This window comes from Sipha flava, unplaced genomic scaffold (assembly GCF_003268045.1).
Source record: "Sipha flava isolate LNK unplaced genomic scaffold, YSA_version1 34_pilon_pilon, whole genome shotgun sequence".
Lineage (NCBI taxonomy): Eukaryota > Metazoa > Arthropoda > Insecta > Hemiptera > Aphididae > Sipha > Sipha flava.
The window spans coordinates 2,239,805-2,254,406 of record NW_020273045.1 but is presented as its reverse complement, the minus strand read 5'-3'; the positions used below and the strand labels follow the sequence as shown (position 1 = coordinate 2,254,406).

The window sequence follows — 14,602 nt, the reverse complement described above, 5'->3', positions numbered from 1 at the left end:
GTACGGCGTACGGCGGCGTCGGATCAGCACGTGGCTAGGCGTCGGCGGGAACACGTGACGGCGGTCGGCGGCGACCAATGAGGCGACGGGCCGCCCGACGCCGACGACCAATGATGATCGGGACCGGTTGCCGGGCGAGCACGACGGGGCGGGGGTACGGTCGCCGCGGCGGCCCGTGCGCGGGTGGACGCGAAGAAGACCGCGGCAGTCAGTAACGCGCCGACGAACCGGTCGTACACGTGCGCGCCCGCCACAACGGACACGCGGTCGTATCCGGTGCAGTAAACAATCGCGCCGCATCCGGTCGTGCTCGCCAACCCGTGTGCCTCTCTCCGCGGCGCTCGTCAACGTTTATCGCATTCGTATCCGCGTGCGGTGTTTTTTCACCTTCGTCCCGTCATCCGCGGTCGATAATCGCGTGCGATCTGCTTCCCGACCGAAAAACGGACACGACATGTACCGATCGCGCGTACGCGCCGCCGAACCCGGACCGGAAACGTGAAACGCTCGTCGTACTCCGTGCGATCGTCATCGTTCTCCGACCGCGCTACGAAATCGGTACCGATTTTTCCCCGTCCGTTCCGTCGAACCGTCAAGCTGGATTTCCAGGCCAATTCGTCGAACATGTTCACCAGGTAATGTTTTTTTCGCCAAATCTCTCTCCCCCCCCCCCCACTTCCAACGTATACGTAGCGAACGGTTCGGCCCCCGTGTCGAACGATCGCTCCGTTCACTACTATCGCCCGTGTTCTCGCAAAAACGTATTGCGATAACAACGATGTACACTATTTTAACACGTTTTTACACCCGAGCACCTACCGAGTGCAGAATACCGGTTCATCCGATACAATAACATCGTTGCTTGTACGCGTACCCTTTTTCACGTGCACAGTATGTTTACTGCGTTATACCTATCAAGTCAAAATCTAAACTCAATAATATTACAATATACATGTTTTGGAGCCCCCTCCCCTCCCCCCGAAAAGAATTTCTAGATACGGCAATGATATAGGCTATGTATGACATTTCATGTTCCATCGGCTTAAACGGGAATAATATTTCAATGGAATCCGCAGCGTTATAATGTCTAAATATTATTATTTTTTTCGTGTAAAAAATTTTAACTTAACCGTCTACCTACGTGTAAATAATCCTATAGGAGCACATTTTCCTTTCGATTTTTTTTTCGATACGGTTTCAATTGCAAATAACGTGTTCATCGATGACAAATAAATCGCAGTATATTTTATTTTCAATTAAACATTAACAGTCACTTGCGGTTTAACATCGAAAAATAATTGCTTCATTTACATTCTTAAAAATTCATCGAGAACTATCAATAATGCATGTAAAAGATAACAAACCTCTAGTTGTTATATTTGGTTTCATTAAGTTTCGATATATATTTTTTTATTTATTTATTTTTTTTTTTTTGAGTAAAACCGTATCTTGTTTTTAATGCTTCAAAGTACTATATTTTAGATCATTTTTGTATAATGATAAAATTATTCCTTCGTTTGAATATACTTAGGTATACCGTTTCACCAGAAGCTTATTTTGTTGGATTAAATTTAAATAAAAATAAATTATTGTTATTTAATCTATAGCATACTTTTATATTTTTCTATTTAACCAGAAAAAATTAAAATGTTTTGTAAATTTGCACCGATCACAATTTTTAATCAAATGTTTTAGGAGAATCCAATTTCTGTTTCAGTATTTTTAATCTGAGAAAATGTTCGTAATTAGTGTACACCTATAGGTACTTCCCTAAATAGCTTGATACTAGACGATAAGCGTCGATATGAAATAGTTGTATCTACATTCCATACACTTAGGTTATTTATTTAATGAAATCTTCGGCCATTAATGTATTTTAATTTGTATTCAAAAAAAAATGTTTATGCATACGAATACTTGATGTAATTGAATATTTTAATATTTATAAAATGTCAATAAATATAAATATGAATGTTTTGCTATATTCGTAATATTTTATCTAAAATTATATAATATATACGTACATATCTATATTTGTATTCATAGACAAATTTCTCATACATTTATTTAATAATAGTATTAAGAAAATACACCAATTTGCACTCTTTCCATGACTACTAAAAGAATAATATTAATGGTATGAATAGTATATCTTAAAGTCATAATTTTTTTACATAAATCATTCTTCATTCACAATTATGTTTATTGAACAATTATTGTAAGCCATCTTGTAATCTTTTAAAATAAAATAATAGTAAAACATTTTACATATATAATGAGTGTTTTTTTTGTAAAAACAAAATTCAGTCAATTTTTCAAAAATACTCTGAATTAATTTAATATATTTTGATTAAGGTAATAATAAATTCCTAGCATTATCCGATATAAATTATTACAGCGTATTACGAGTGTATTATTATGGTTAAATTGTATGAATTACAGTAACCATTAAAACTCGTCCACCTAATTATAAAGCATTCAATCAGTTTTGCACTTAAATCTTTTAATTAATTTATGGAGTTATAACAAAACATGTTTGGCACACGTGCACATCCCACGTCAAGAAATCCATTAAATCTTAATATCAGTAATATTTTTTACAATAAATTTTTTTTATTTTTTTTTTTTTTATTATCTTATGTACATTTTTACTATAAGATGAAAGAAAAAAATATGGGATTAATAATTTAAAAAAAATTTGAATCAGAGTGTGCGATTTTAATTATTAAAAAAAATATACAACTCCACGCCGACTGTTTGCAGATCTATATAAAATGTTAATTCTTACGTTCGAAACATGTTAATAACTATTATTTTTTACGGTACTTGGTGTAACCAGTCCACGTTAAATACAACCGGAGATGTTATCGATATTTACCGGCACTGTAGGCGGAGATTTCCGATTAATATCAAGGCTCAAATACTAGCAACCCAATATACATACATGACGTTCCAATATAGCGTGTAATCAATATGACTCCGACATATTATTCTTGTATTATATACATGCATTTCAAAATCAAATTAATTATTTCAATACCCGCGAACGATTCGTAGATAAATAAAAGTAAGAAAAAAAAAAAAATTCGAATCCGCGAGAGCCTTACACGAACGTTTCTCTACCTATGGATCGCAAATAATTTTGAATGGGTCGCCACATCCAATTAAAAAGTTGATACAATAATAGGTGAATCAGTATATGAATAATATTAGTATAATCAGTATATGTATATAACTTATATGAATTAGTTTTAAATATATATATAAATAAAACATTTCCTTGACAACAAGTATAAATTCAGCAATATTATCCATTCCTTGATATTTGAACGTTCTACATTCACGAACACAATTACATTCGAATAAACAAGAAATTATGCTGAATTTTTTTTATATCAAGTATCAATAAAGTGAAATCAACTAAATTCGTGTCCTATTATGGTAATCGAAAAATTAACGGTGTGGTGCATGAAAAATTGGAATAGCATTTTGGATCCCCTACACATAAAAGAGAACCTGGTGTGTTTTACTTTCAATACATTCGTTGAAATCACTGTAGTGCCTATATACTATGTACATCATCGCTTCCGCCAGAGTTGAAAGATTTCGTATCATAAGCGACATATCTATGTACTTAACAGTTGACATTCGCTAATTCACCGTTAATACTAACTACCCGAGAATGCATTTACATATTTATGAGTTTTTTTTTCCTTTTATTGTATTTTTTTGAAAATTTATTGACACTTTTAAATATTTTTATGTTTTTCCCCAGACGATGGTAACGGTATGGCGATCCTATTTCTGATAATAATATTATTCTGTTTATCGATTTTTTGAGTATCTGTTAATTTACATTTTGAACATATTGTATCATACTTAATGCAATGGAATAAAAAGGACAATTATTATGCATAAGTATATTCGTGGACCGTGGTACATCCACGTACAAATTTATACTTTTGTGTACATATTTATTTCGGTTAAACTAACCAATTAAAATCAGAACCTAGAATTTCGATACAACGATCTCGTTTTTCGTCATCGATTTTGTAGACATGAATACAGTGCTGCGCGGAGACCTTGTAGAGTCTAGGTACTTAAGGTGACCATATATTTTTGTAGTCGAAACAGGATAAAAAAAAAAAATCATTTTTATTAAAAACTATTTTTTTTATTTAATGATTATTTATAAAAATTATGTACTATTATAGTTTTAAGAGACAAAAAAAAAAATGAAATTTTATTAAATACAACTTTTTTTATGTAAAAGAAAACTGTAGACGATTACTGTAATACCGAAACGACGAATTATGAAAAATAATTTTTTGTTAGCGCTGATCTTGCGGTATTAAAACACATTAGGTTGATACATCTTTCAGCGCAATAGGTGTTATTATATTTTATTAGTATAGTTATGATAGGATACACCACACAGCCTCGATTCCGTTCAACATCAACCATGCAGTAATAAAGTATATACACGTTATACTATTTTTTTGGGTGTTTGCTAGGATCATCCCATCATACATCCAGCTTTCCATCCCTCTCGGTCTGCTGCTCGTGCCTTTCGATCACTTCCTCCTCCTAGTTCTTCCACGTCCCTCTTCACTACATCCTCACCTCTCTTTTTCGGTCTTCCTATGGGTCTTTTTTTCTGTAGGATTCTTCTCCAATGTTGTACGGAGTAATGCGTTTTGGTTTCTCCAGGCGTGTTCCGCCCATTGTAGTCTCTTATTTCGTATACACGTTATATGCGTACATAAAATAGTTAAACGCAATAGAAACAGATGGTCATCGGTAGATTGAAATCGGTTATCGTTATTTTTTACTATTTTCTGAAAACGGGACATTTTAGCGTCCCGAAAATGTTACCGGAGACAACGGGACGTATGGACCAACTAATGTACACCGTGTGCACGATAAAAGCGCAGTAGTAACCTGATTCGTGTCGCACTTTCCGTTTTTCAACGTACATTTCTGCACGTGCTTCATTGTTGTTCCATCACATCAAGTTTCACGCTCCGGGAACCGTCGCAACCGTAATGTGTAACAGTGTACCGTAATATTTTATCGTAAAAATATCCCGTCGTGCTTTGGATGGTACCCGATCGAGCGCGGTACGATCGAATATCATCATCGGTACCGCGAGGTTCATCGAAAACGTAAGCATAGCGTAGGACACGTAACGAGCATCTGTTTTCGTTTGACGCAGGCCCGGCGCGACGGAGTAATAAAGATTGTTTCCAGCGAGGTCCCAGCGCCGACCGTTCCTCCGATCGATTTCCGTTGCGCGCTGCGCGCGTTATTTATCATACCGACGTCTGGGTCAGCGGCGGGCATGTACGTCGCGTTACGTGTGCACGGGTACGAGTCCGGTGTAGCCAAGGGCACCGATGAAAAATCCTGTTTCTATCCGGCTGTCGTCTAATTATAATCGCGGTGCGTGTGCTATGAGCTTGTGTACGCACGCGGCCGTGTGTGTTTCACCACTGTCCCTGCGCGCTGTTGACGCGCTGCCGAGCCCGATGCTTATGCTTACTTGTGCGTTACGCGGTCGAGTGCCTCGAATCCGCGCTGGCACGAAAACGTTTGGCGTCCGTCACCGGAGACGACACGTGCTGAACGTCATTGCACGTACGCGTCGCACGATCGGTGCAAGAGGATACCGGGATAAATCGAAAACGTTCAACTGTTCGCGAGAGCATTTCTGGTGTTCGATATTTTTTTTTTATAGATAATCTGTTGATTTTCTTCTGATAAACGTCCATATGGCTGACTAGACCGGAAACGTTCTTGTAATACTGTCGTCGACGAGTATGGTCGAAAGGTCACGTTTCGCGTATTACGGCTTTGTTGTTTTCAGCTACCGGTCGATCCGTATTGGTGCAAAAAGTTTATCTGTACAACTGACGGTTTAAAATTATTATGATTGCATAGATCGCGCTACTGCTACTCTAAAAAAAAAAAAAAAAAAAAAATAATAAAATAAAAATAATACGAATTCGGACATATCAAAAAATGTAAATTTAAAATTTTTTGATACACGGCCCTCTTGCACCGATAGTGCGATGTGTAAGTGTGCGTGTGCGCGTATTTTCCTACCAGGATCTGTCTAGCGAAATGATTCACCTGATTTAGTGTGGAATTTACCTGCTCGAATGATATGGTATTACATTTCGGAATCACATCAACCCTTGCGCGCATTAGTTTTTCGTAAGAATTCATACACATCTAAAATGATTTTCGTGTCGTAAAAGGAAAAAGCGTACGATAAATTGCAATGGTTTGAACCCGGTTAGGTTTCTATGGTTCTGGAGGTTTCCACGTTCGGCAAATGTTTACCCCAAACGCGAAAGTTAGTATTTTTTTTCAGGCGTCCGTCGATTAACAAAAGCATGAACTCATTTGTAAGAAGGTGATTTACCGTAATCGTCTAGTTGAAATCTAGGATTTTTATGAACTGTAAATTAATATAAATTAATTAAAAAAAGGTAGAACGAAATACCTACACTATTTTTTTTTTTTTTTTTTTTGATATTACCAACTTTTTCATAATAAATTTACTAAAATATGCAAATAAGGTATATTTTACTCCGTGTGTGCAAAACACTAGTCTGATTCTACGCGCATTATATAAGGTTAATTATTCGTATTATAATACTCGCTAAACTGAATTATACGTATTATGTAACATTGTTCTCATTTTATTGTGCCAATATTATGCGTAAAAATACAATGTTAATTAACTTCAGATAGTTAATGTGTGATTTGAATCGAAAATACAATATCATAATAAATTGTTTATTGACTGGTTCTGAATAATATTTTGTTTTATGATTTATTTTAAGCCACAATTGTTGTTAAAATAATATATGATATATAATATTACAAACGTATCATGATTATAAAAATTAGGACCTAATAAGTGTGAAAGATAATTCACATTTGAACTGGAAGAATATAGTACAGTATAATACAGTATATAAATTAAGTAATTGCTATTACGGTACAAAGTTAACTAGAACCAAATTCAATATATGGCTAGAAACTATACCGTCATGTATTATAAGAATAATTAAAAATAACATTTTTTTTTTCAATTAACTTACAATTTGTCAAATATATATAATACATTATAATTATATAATATATATATATATGTATATACATTATATTTTGATTAATGTTTACAGAATTATACCCTTTAAATATATTGTGAATAATTAAATATTGTATCCGTTTCAATATACATATTTTGTTTAGTGCACACGTATTTTAAGCTTTAATCAAGGACCTTAGTTTACGTAAATATTTGGCTAAATCAGACATGAATATTTATTCTAACCTTCATTTTAATGTGTTGAAAAAAAACTATTGAAATAATAATTATTTCAATAGTTATTTTTAACAATTTAATTTTTTTTTTTTATTATTGATTTCGATCTAAATTTATGTAAGAAAATATTACACAACAGGATATACCCAAAATATTTAATTTTTAATTCAACCATTCCATGTACTGCGGTGCAATATAAACTATAAAAAATTATCATTAAAATATGTTGAAATACGTATTATGGTTAGAACGAAGTACTTTCGTTTAATGGACATGACAACGATATCAATTTAACGCGTAAAATATCTTAACAACCGATTCGGATGGGCGCGCGGTTCAATTTATAAAATTGTCCTTATCGCGTCTATCTGTACGATGTTATACTCGTCCTTTTGCCGCATTCGTACAGACCACTACACTGACTCGATATAGTCGTCTGTGGTGAAGACGAGCGATACACGTGTACATAAGATTATTGTTATTTTTCCTACGGGAAAAAACAGATAAACACGCCGCGCGAATAACCGCTTCGGATCTCGCGTCCGAACGTCGCGCGCGCCAATTTGTGCTAGACGTGCGGCCGAAAAAGTACATATCATTCGATCGCTGTAATCGGTCCGTAACTGAGAGAGAGAGAGAGAGAGAAATAGAGAAAATAACTGCATTCCATTTTTGTCACCAAACAAATCGAGATCGTGCAGTCGGCCGGGGTCCCGTACGAACACACAATGTATGCACACACACACGAGATAATGGGCGGTCGCGTCGCGCGCGCGCGTTGCGGTCTTTTTGACACGGGCCGAACACATGTCGGTGTCGGCTGAGTAGAAGACCCTCTCGAAAACAACGCGTGTCCCGTGTGCACCGGCGTAAAAAATGGGTCCCCATAAATAGTCGAAAATAATAACCTGAAGAAAATATGTGTGTACACTCACGCATGTGACCAGTTGAATGATTAGAACGCACATCGCAGTCGAGTACGTATATCACAGTACACGCGCGCACTATATACGTGCGTGCGATGTACACGCGTTGTGCATTATGTTTTATTTGTATATAAATATATATATATATATATATATATGTGTGTGTGTGTAGGAGATTTGTGTCAAAATATACGTCGGGGTTTCGAAAGACAAAAAACGCATTGAGATGTTAATGAAGACGCGCGACGTCTGATATATTCTAAACGTCCCGCGACGACATTAAATAAATCAGAGGGAAAAAAATCCCCTTTGACGCGTTCGAAATAACAATAATATTATTTCACTCGTCTCGTGTCGTAATATGCGTACATTAAAATACGACGTCCCGTCAGGTAAACATACGCGCAGAATAAATCACTTATTCCTTCAGTTAAAGAACTCTTCGAAAAATCGGCTGATGCAATGCAAGAGAAAAAGTCTAGCGTCTAGCGTAGTAAATATTCGTATTACATTTTAAACATATCTTGAGATGTCTGCTAGTATCGATTTGTTCTGTACCACGCCCCGAATTAAAATTAAAGGCAACGTATTTTTATACTTAAAAAACTAAAATTGTGATTTTTATTTTATAAGACCGTACGTTTTTCTCTCTTAACCGTGAAATCTAATTTATTTACATGGAAGTCATTGTATAACCAATTGTTAAGTTATTCTTAACGTAACACTCGAATGTATACCCGTTCGATTACTAATAAATGAATGAATATAAAAATTAGTTTATGTGCCTCTAGTGTTATTTGGGTCGATTATGAAAACACATTCATAATTACATTACGAATATTCGTCATAGGCATGCGCACGGAGGGTCCGGGCAACCCTCAAAATGTTGTAAATAGGGTCCATGTTCAAACTGATGTTGCTCAAATTAAATGTAATTTATTTTCAAATAATTGGTAAAAGTAAATTATATTTCGTAGTAGAAAAAATGAAACAAAATGTTTTACACTTCTTGTCAATAACTTATCATGATATTACAACAACTGCAATTCACTACAAAATCACAAATCATATATGTATTTGAAACTATCTGAGGAAAACATATTCATTAGGACTAATATACCAAAATATTAAATAAAAAATAATTTATGTTCATTTATTTATACATTACAGTTTATTAAATATACCGATGGTACATGTTTTGTTAGGATAGTGTCCAAAAGTATTGTAAGCACCCTCTGAAATACATATTTGCGAACGCTTATGATATTCATATTGTAACATATCATACGCTGTATCATAGAGTAAAAGACTATAATTATACAGTGTTTACATTTTCCCCATGGGATGTATACCTATTTTATTGAGTTTTTAAATTTTTTTACGATTGCATCCTCTACCCTCCATCATATTGCGGTTAAAAGTGCAAGTACAAATAAAACCCGTTGTATCACTAGCGAACACGATCTCCCGTAAAATAAACCATGAAAACTAGGGTGGAAAATTCCATGTGCACGATGTGTGTGTTTTATGATCTAAACAATTTTTCGTAAATTTTTACAGTAAACAAATGTACTTACGCAGTATTTAAACGTTCGAACTGTTATATTTAACATGATATTATACATCATAATCAAGACCATGTCGGCTACTTACTACGACAATATTACCTGCTGGACCTCTTCTTATATTTACATATACATATATGTGTGTGCGTGTATGTGTTTGCGTTTATTTTCTATTAAACAAACTGCGGTTGGACACGCGTCTTAATTGCGTGCGGTGAGAGGGTGATGTGAACAGACTTATTGAACAAGCCACGGGCAAGCGGAGGCAGAAGGGAATTTATTAGCCGAGTTATAATTAAATTTATAACTCGTATTGTACATATACGTAGGCACGTACGTGGACGCGGCATTATAAAGTTAGTTACTGTGTGGGGCGCGATCGCGAAGAAAACACGAACATTATCCGGGGCAATAAAAATAAAAGTTATAAATATCGTGTAAAAAAAAAAAATATAAATAAATAAATGAATAAAAAAGCAGACATCGCGTTTCGGTACGGCTTGTAAAATATGTAGAACAATAAAAACGCAAAAGGGACGTGAGATATTTTTTATTAACACCGGCCCATGCGAAAACTCTGAAGATTTTTTATTTAAAACGTTACACATTGAAACTGTATAATACACGTCAGGAATATTAATAGCGAATACGAAAATCTTTTTGGCGGTTCGGTCACCGATTCGTACGCGCACATATATATATATTTATATATATACGAGTATATGTTTACGGTAGTATTACACAGGCTCCGGGAGGGGGGTGTGGAGAGAGCGGGAGAATGTTCACTAAAATTACGACGCGTATTGAAAACGACTGTATAAACACGGTAATGCCTGCGCGCCGGATAACATTTAGGATTGACGCGCGTAATGTTTATAACGCGTGTATTCACCACGCACGGTACACGCATATCGCTCGTCGCCCGGTATCCGATGCAGTCTTCCCGATCAAATCAGCGTTACTCGTTTCGTACGTTGTAATAATAATTATAATATTACCACGGCACGGGTAGTGCTGCGGCCCCGTGTGAACGACGCGTCCACTGCGGTGTGTACGACGAAAATATTGTTTGTCGGGTTTTTTTTTAATAATTATTGCGTCCGGGCCGTCGTTAAATCGCCCGATTTTGATGAGGAACGCCCCATCGCGCGCCGGGAGAAGAAGTCGGACGGAAAAAAAAAAAAAAAAAAAAAAAAAAAACTCGAACGAGATAGCGCATTTATTTTAATATAATTATTATTCCTTCGCCGTAGACGCCCGTGTACGGTCGAACGTTATGATATGTCGTGCGAAGTCCATAGCCGTACAGGACGCGTGTTATTTTTTTTTTTTTTTTTTTAATCGTTTTTCTATCGTACGCGTTCGCTGCGGTTTTCAACTCGGTTCCCGGAGAATCCTCTTTCGTTTGGAAAACGGAATAAAATTTATAGTTGCGTACGGTGAATTTATTGCGCGCATCACGCCGCAGTTAACACGTATTATTATGACCTACCTAAACGTATACATGTGTACCTACGTTATATTTGTACGCGTTATTTTGAGTACGATATTGAATTCCTTAGTTTTTTTTTATATTTTTTTTCACCCGTAACAATAAACTTTGCAACGAGTGCAATGACTAACGTGGCGTCGGGGACGTGGAATTTATTATCTCATTAAAAGTGTAATCGATTTTATACGTGTTCGGTTTCTATAAAGGGAACGGACGCCTGTTACACGTGCACGTTTATAGGTTTGCACATTTGTAACGCGATTTACGCACGTACGTGCGCAATTGATACAAAAGGGGTAATACCGTTGATCGTGTTGCACCCGACATTTCGACTGATTTTGTTGTTGATGCAAATTAATTGATCGCACTGAAAGAGGAGATTTACAAATAAATTATAACCGCGCTGCCACGCATACGTACGCGTATCGGTATTGTATGCAGTATGCATTTACGTTACGTGTACGTTTCTACGCGCGAAACAATGCGTTCGAAAGTATTATTTTTCTAATCTAATCGTATATCGTTTTAAACGCATTACGTGATACGGACGCATGGTCCGCACGCGTGCGTCCAATGGATATGCAAGATCCTTTGCGTTTCGCGCGAACGTTTATTTTTAATAACGCGATTTCACAGGGCAGAAACAAAATAGGAATTCGTGTGCAAGGATATAGATATTGACCCCGAGTCGTTCACGCGCACGGCTGCTTACTTTCCTGCTATCCTAAAAAAAGTTTATGGCATAAGGTACATACGTGTGTACACGTGCGCGTTGCTTTTACCTTTAGTGGTCAATAAATGAAATGACCCGAAGCGGATTTTTTTTATGCAAATACTTTTGATTTTTCGCAACGACTGTTTTCGTATCTTTTTAAGAGAGCGCACGTTGTAAATTATATTTTTAACATCGGCGCAAAGTAAGTAATACTCGTAAAATAAATTACCTTTATTACCAGTTTTTCTGACCGATGGCAATATATTTATTTCATACGATAACACTCTCGTGATTAATTCACTACTCCGGCTGCTACTACAGCCCCCGCACCGTGGTAACTCGTACACATATAAAAGGGAACGTCATAACGTTTCATACTTATAAGCAGAGTTAGGATATTGATGACTTTTGCATTTTTTTTTCCTTTGATTCTGTACAGTGCTATCCTAGCTGAGAATTTGTTTCATGCTACCTTGATGTAGAATACTCTAATTTTATTTTGCATTTACTTTGAATTTTTTTTTTGTTTTTTAACATTTTTTAATAATTTTTTCATCTTTTAGGTTATTTCTTGTAGTTTTTGTCCAATTTGGTGTATTTTTCTCAAATTTTAGGTTTTAGAGCAAGTGTTAAACCAAAGTTTGGAAACAAATTTAATAAATAATAATTTTATAAAATGTTTAAAATGTAAATGTATACTATTGTTTATTAATATTATAATTTATAGTTCAAATTTTAATTACTATTACACCGATTATCACACATTATTTTTAAATACATTTTTTTTCACTTATTTAATTGATTTTTTTATATCATTTTTAGGGCATTTTTATATGTTTTTTAGATCATCAAAATCCTAACTCTACTTATAAGCATTTGTGCACATTACGTACATGTACGTAGAGGAGAGTATCTTATAAACCGTAATTGTTTATCGTTAGGCACTTTTCCGGCGAATTATATTTAATGTAATGTTTGTTGGCTATCAATTCGGGTGTACCACAAATGTTCGAACGTGATAATAATTTGAAAATCGTGTACCGCAGATGCTGCGTATACCTATTTATCGTAAAATATCACCACGACCACGGCGCGAAGGAACACAACTTGTACGAACAATATTTTAGAGATGCGGAATATAATATAATATAATAAAATTAGATGAAAATTCTCAATTGGCCATTGTGTCGCGCGTATATGTGCGTACGAACGGACGGAGTGCACAGGTGTGATAAATGACATTTTCGTAATTGTTCAGGAGAACGATTTTTAAGTTTGAGTTGTTATAACAATTCAAAAATGTGACGAACTGTAATGAAATTTTCGTTATATCTTCCTTAACGTGCAATGAGCAATGAGGATTAAAAAACCTGCAACTATCACGTTTGTATTCTTAAAAAAAATTTTAAAAAAAAAATATTGTACTTCACACATTTTGTACGCGTAAAAAGTAATACTTGAACGCATCACATTTTTCTTCTAATTTCAATAAAGAACAACAATTACTTGAATAATGCTATAGTTTCGTTTGTGCATAATGTGCAGAACTCTATGATCAAATTGAATACGCGCTTAACTCATCTTTCAAAAAAATGTCACTTATCACACTTGTGCGCTACGTCATCGATATAATGTAGTAGTTCTGAAGCCCGTAACAGTAATTGTTGTTAGTTTTCGGTCGTCCGATTTTGACAGAACCATATTACGATACACAGTATTATAATCGTGATTACCGTCTGCTAATGACGTGCCGTATGCCCTCGTATTGTACGTAAAGAACCTTCGGCCGTCGTCCGACTCGACTGGTATACGTATTATAACAATAATAATGTATAGGTTTTAATAATATCCGTGTATGGTACTTGGGTAGTAACCAAAAGTCATCGTGCATAACCGTGTTACTTCGCTGTATTGTTTACCACTCGCGTACTATATGCGATCTTGGGCGTATTAAGTGGGGGGGGGGGCGATCCGGTATTTGATTAAAAAAAAAACCACAAATATTAAGGATTCACCTGATTTAAATATTACCAACAATTTTACTTGTAAATGTTTAGACTGAATTAAAGAAATAATTTGACTCCCCCTCCCCCCCCTGGAAGTAAGTCTAAATACGCCCATATATGCGAACAATAATATTATAAAATTTTATAATTTTATAATATTTATCGTGCACACGAGTACACCGATGAAATAATACTGCCGAAACCCGTTGACGATCTGTTGGGACGACTCGAAAACATTGTATTTGATTTATTAAACGAGTAGGTATATTCGAATCGATTACCAATTCGTACGGGTATTGATCATCCCAAAATATTTCTCCGTTATCGCGCATTCGATTACATTTCACGGTCCGACTTTATATGTACATATATTTTTTTTTTACAATACACTTGCGCACTTCACGAAATGAAATTTAATAAACCACGGGTACGTTATGAAGTTGAGCTCGGTAACCAGATAAGTTGTTCTTAACCGCAATATTGTTTCGTATGGAAATATGTGCGGCCGTAGAGTAGAAGTATAATATTATTATCATAACTGCAATGCGCTTCTATAGAA

At 35.5% G+C, this 14,602-nt stretch overlaps 1 protein-coding gene across 1 annotated transcript in view; it reads left to right on the top strand.

The window, feature by feature from the left end:
- Positions 1–222: 222 nt before the first annotated feature.
- Positions 223–14,602, top strand: part of LOC112687493 (neuronal PAS domain-containing protein 4) — a gene marked incomplete at its 3' end in the record, with an annotated part of 132,342 nt that continues 117,962 nt past the window's right edge. The window contains 1 exon segment of the mRNA XM_025560224.1: positions 223–635. Coding sequence (XP_025416009.1) covers positions 625–635 — 11 coding nt within the window.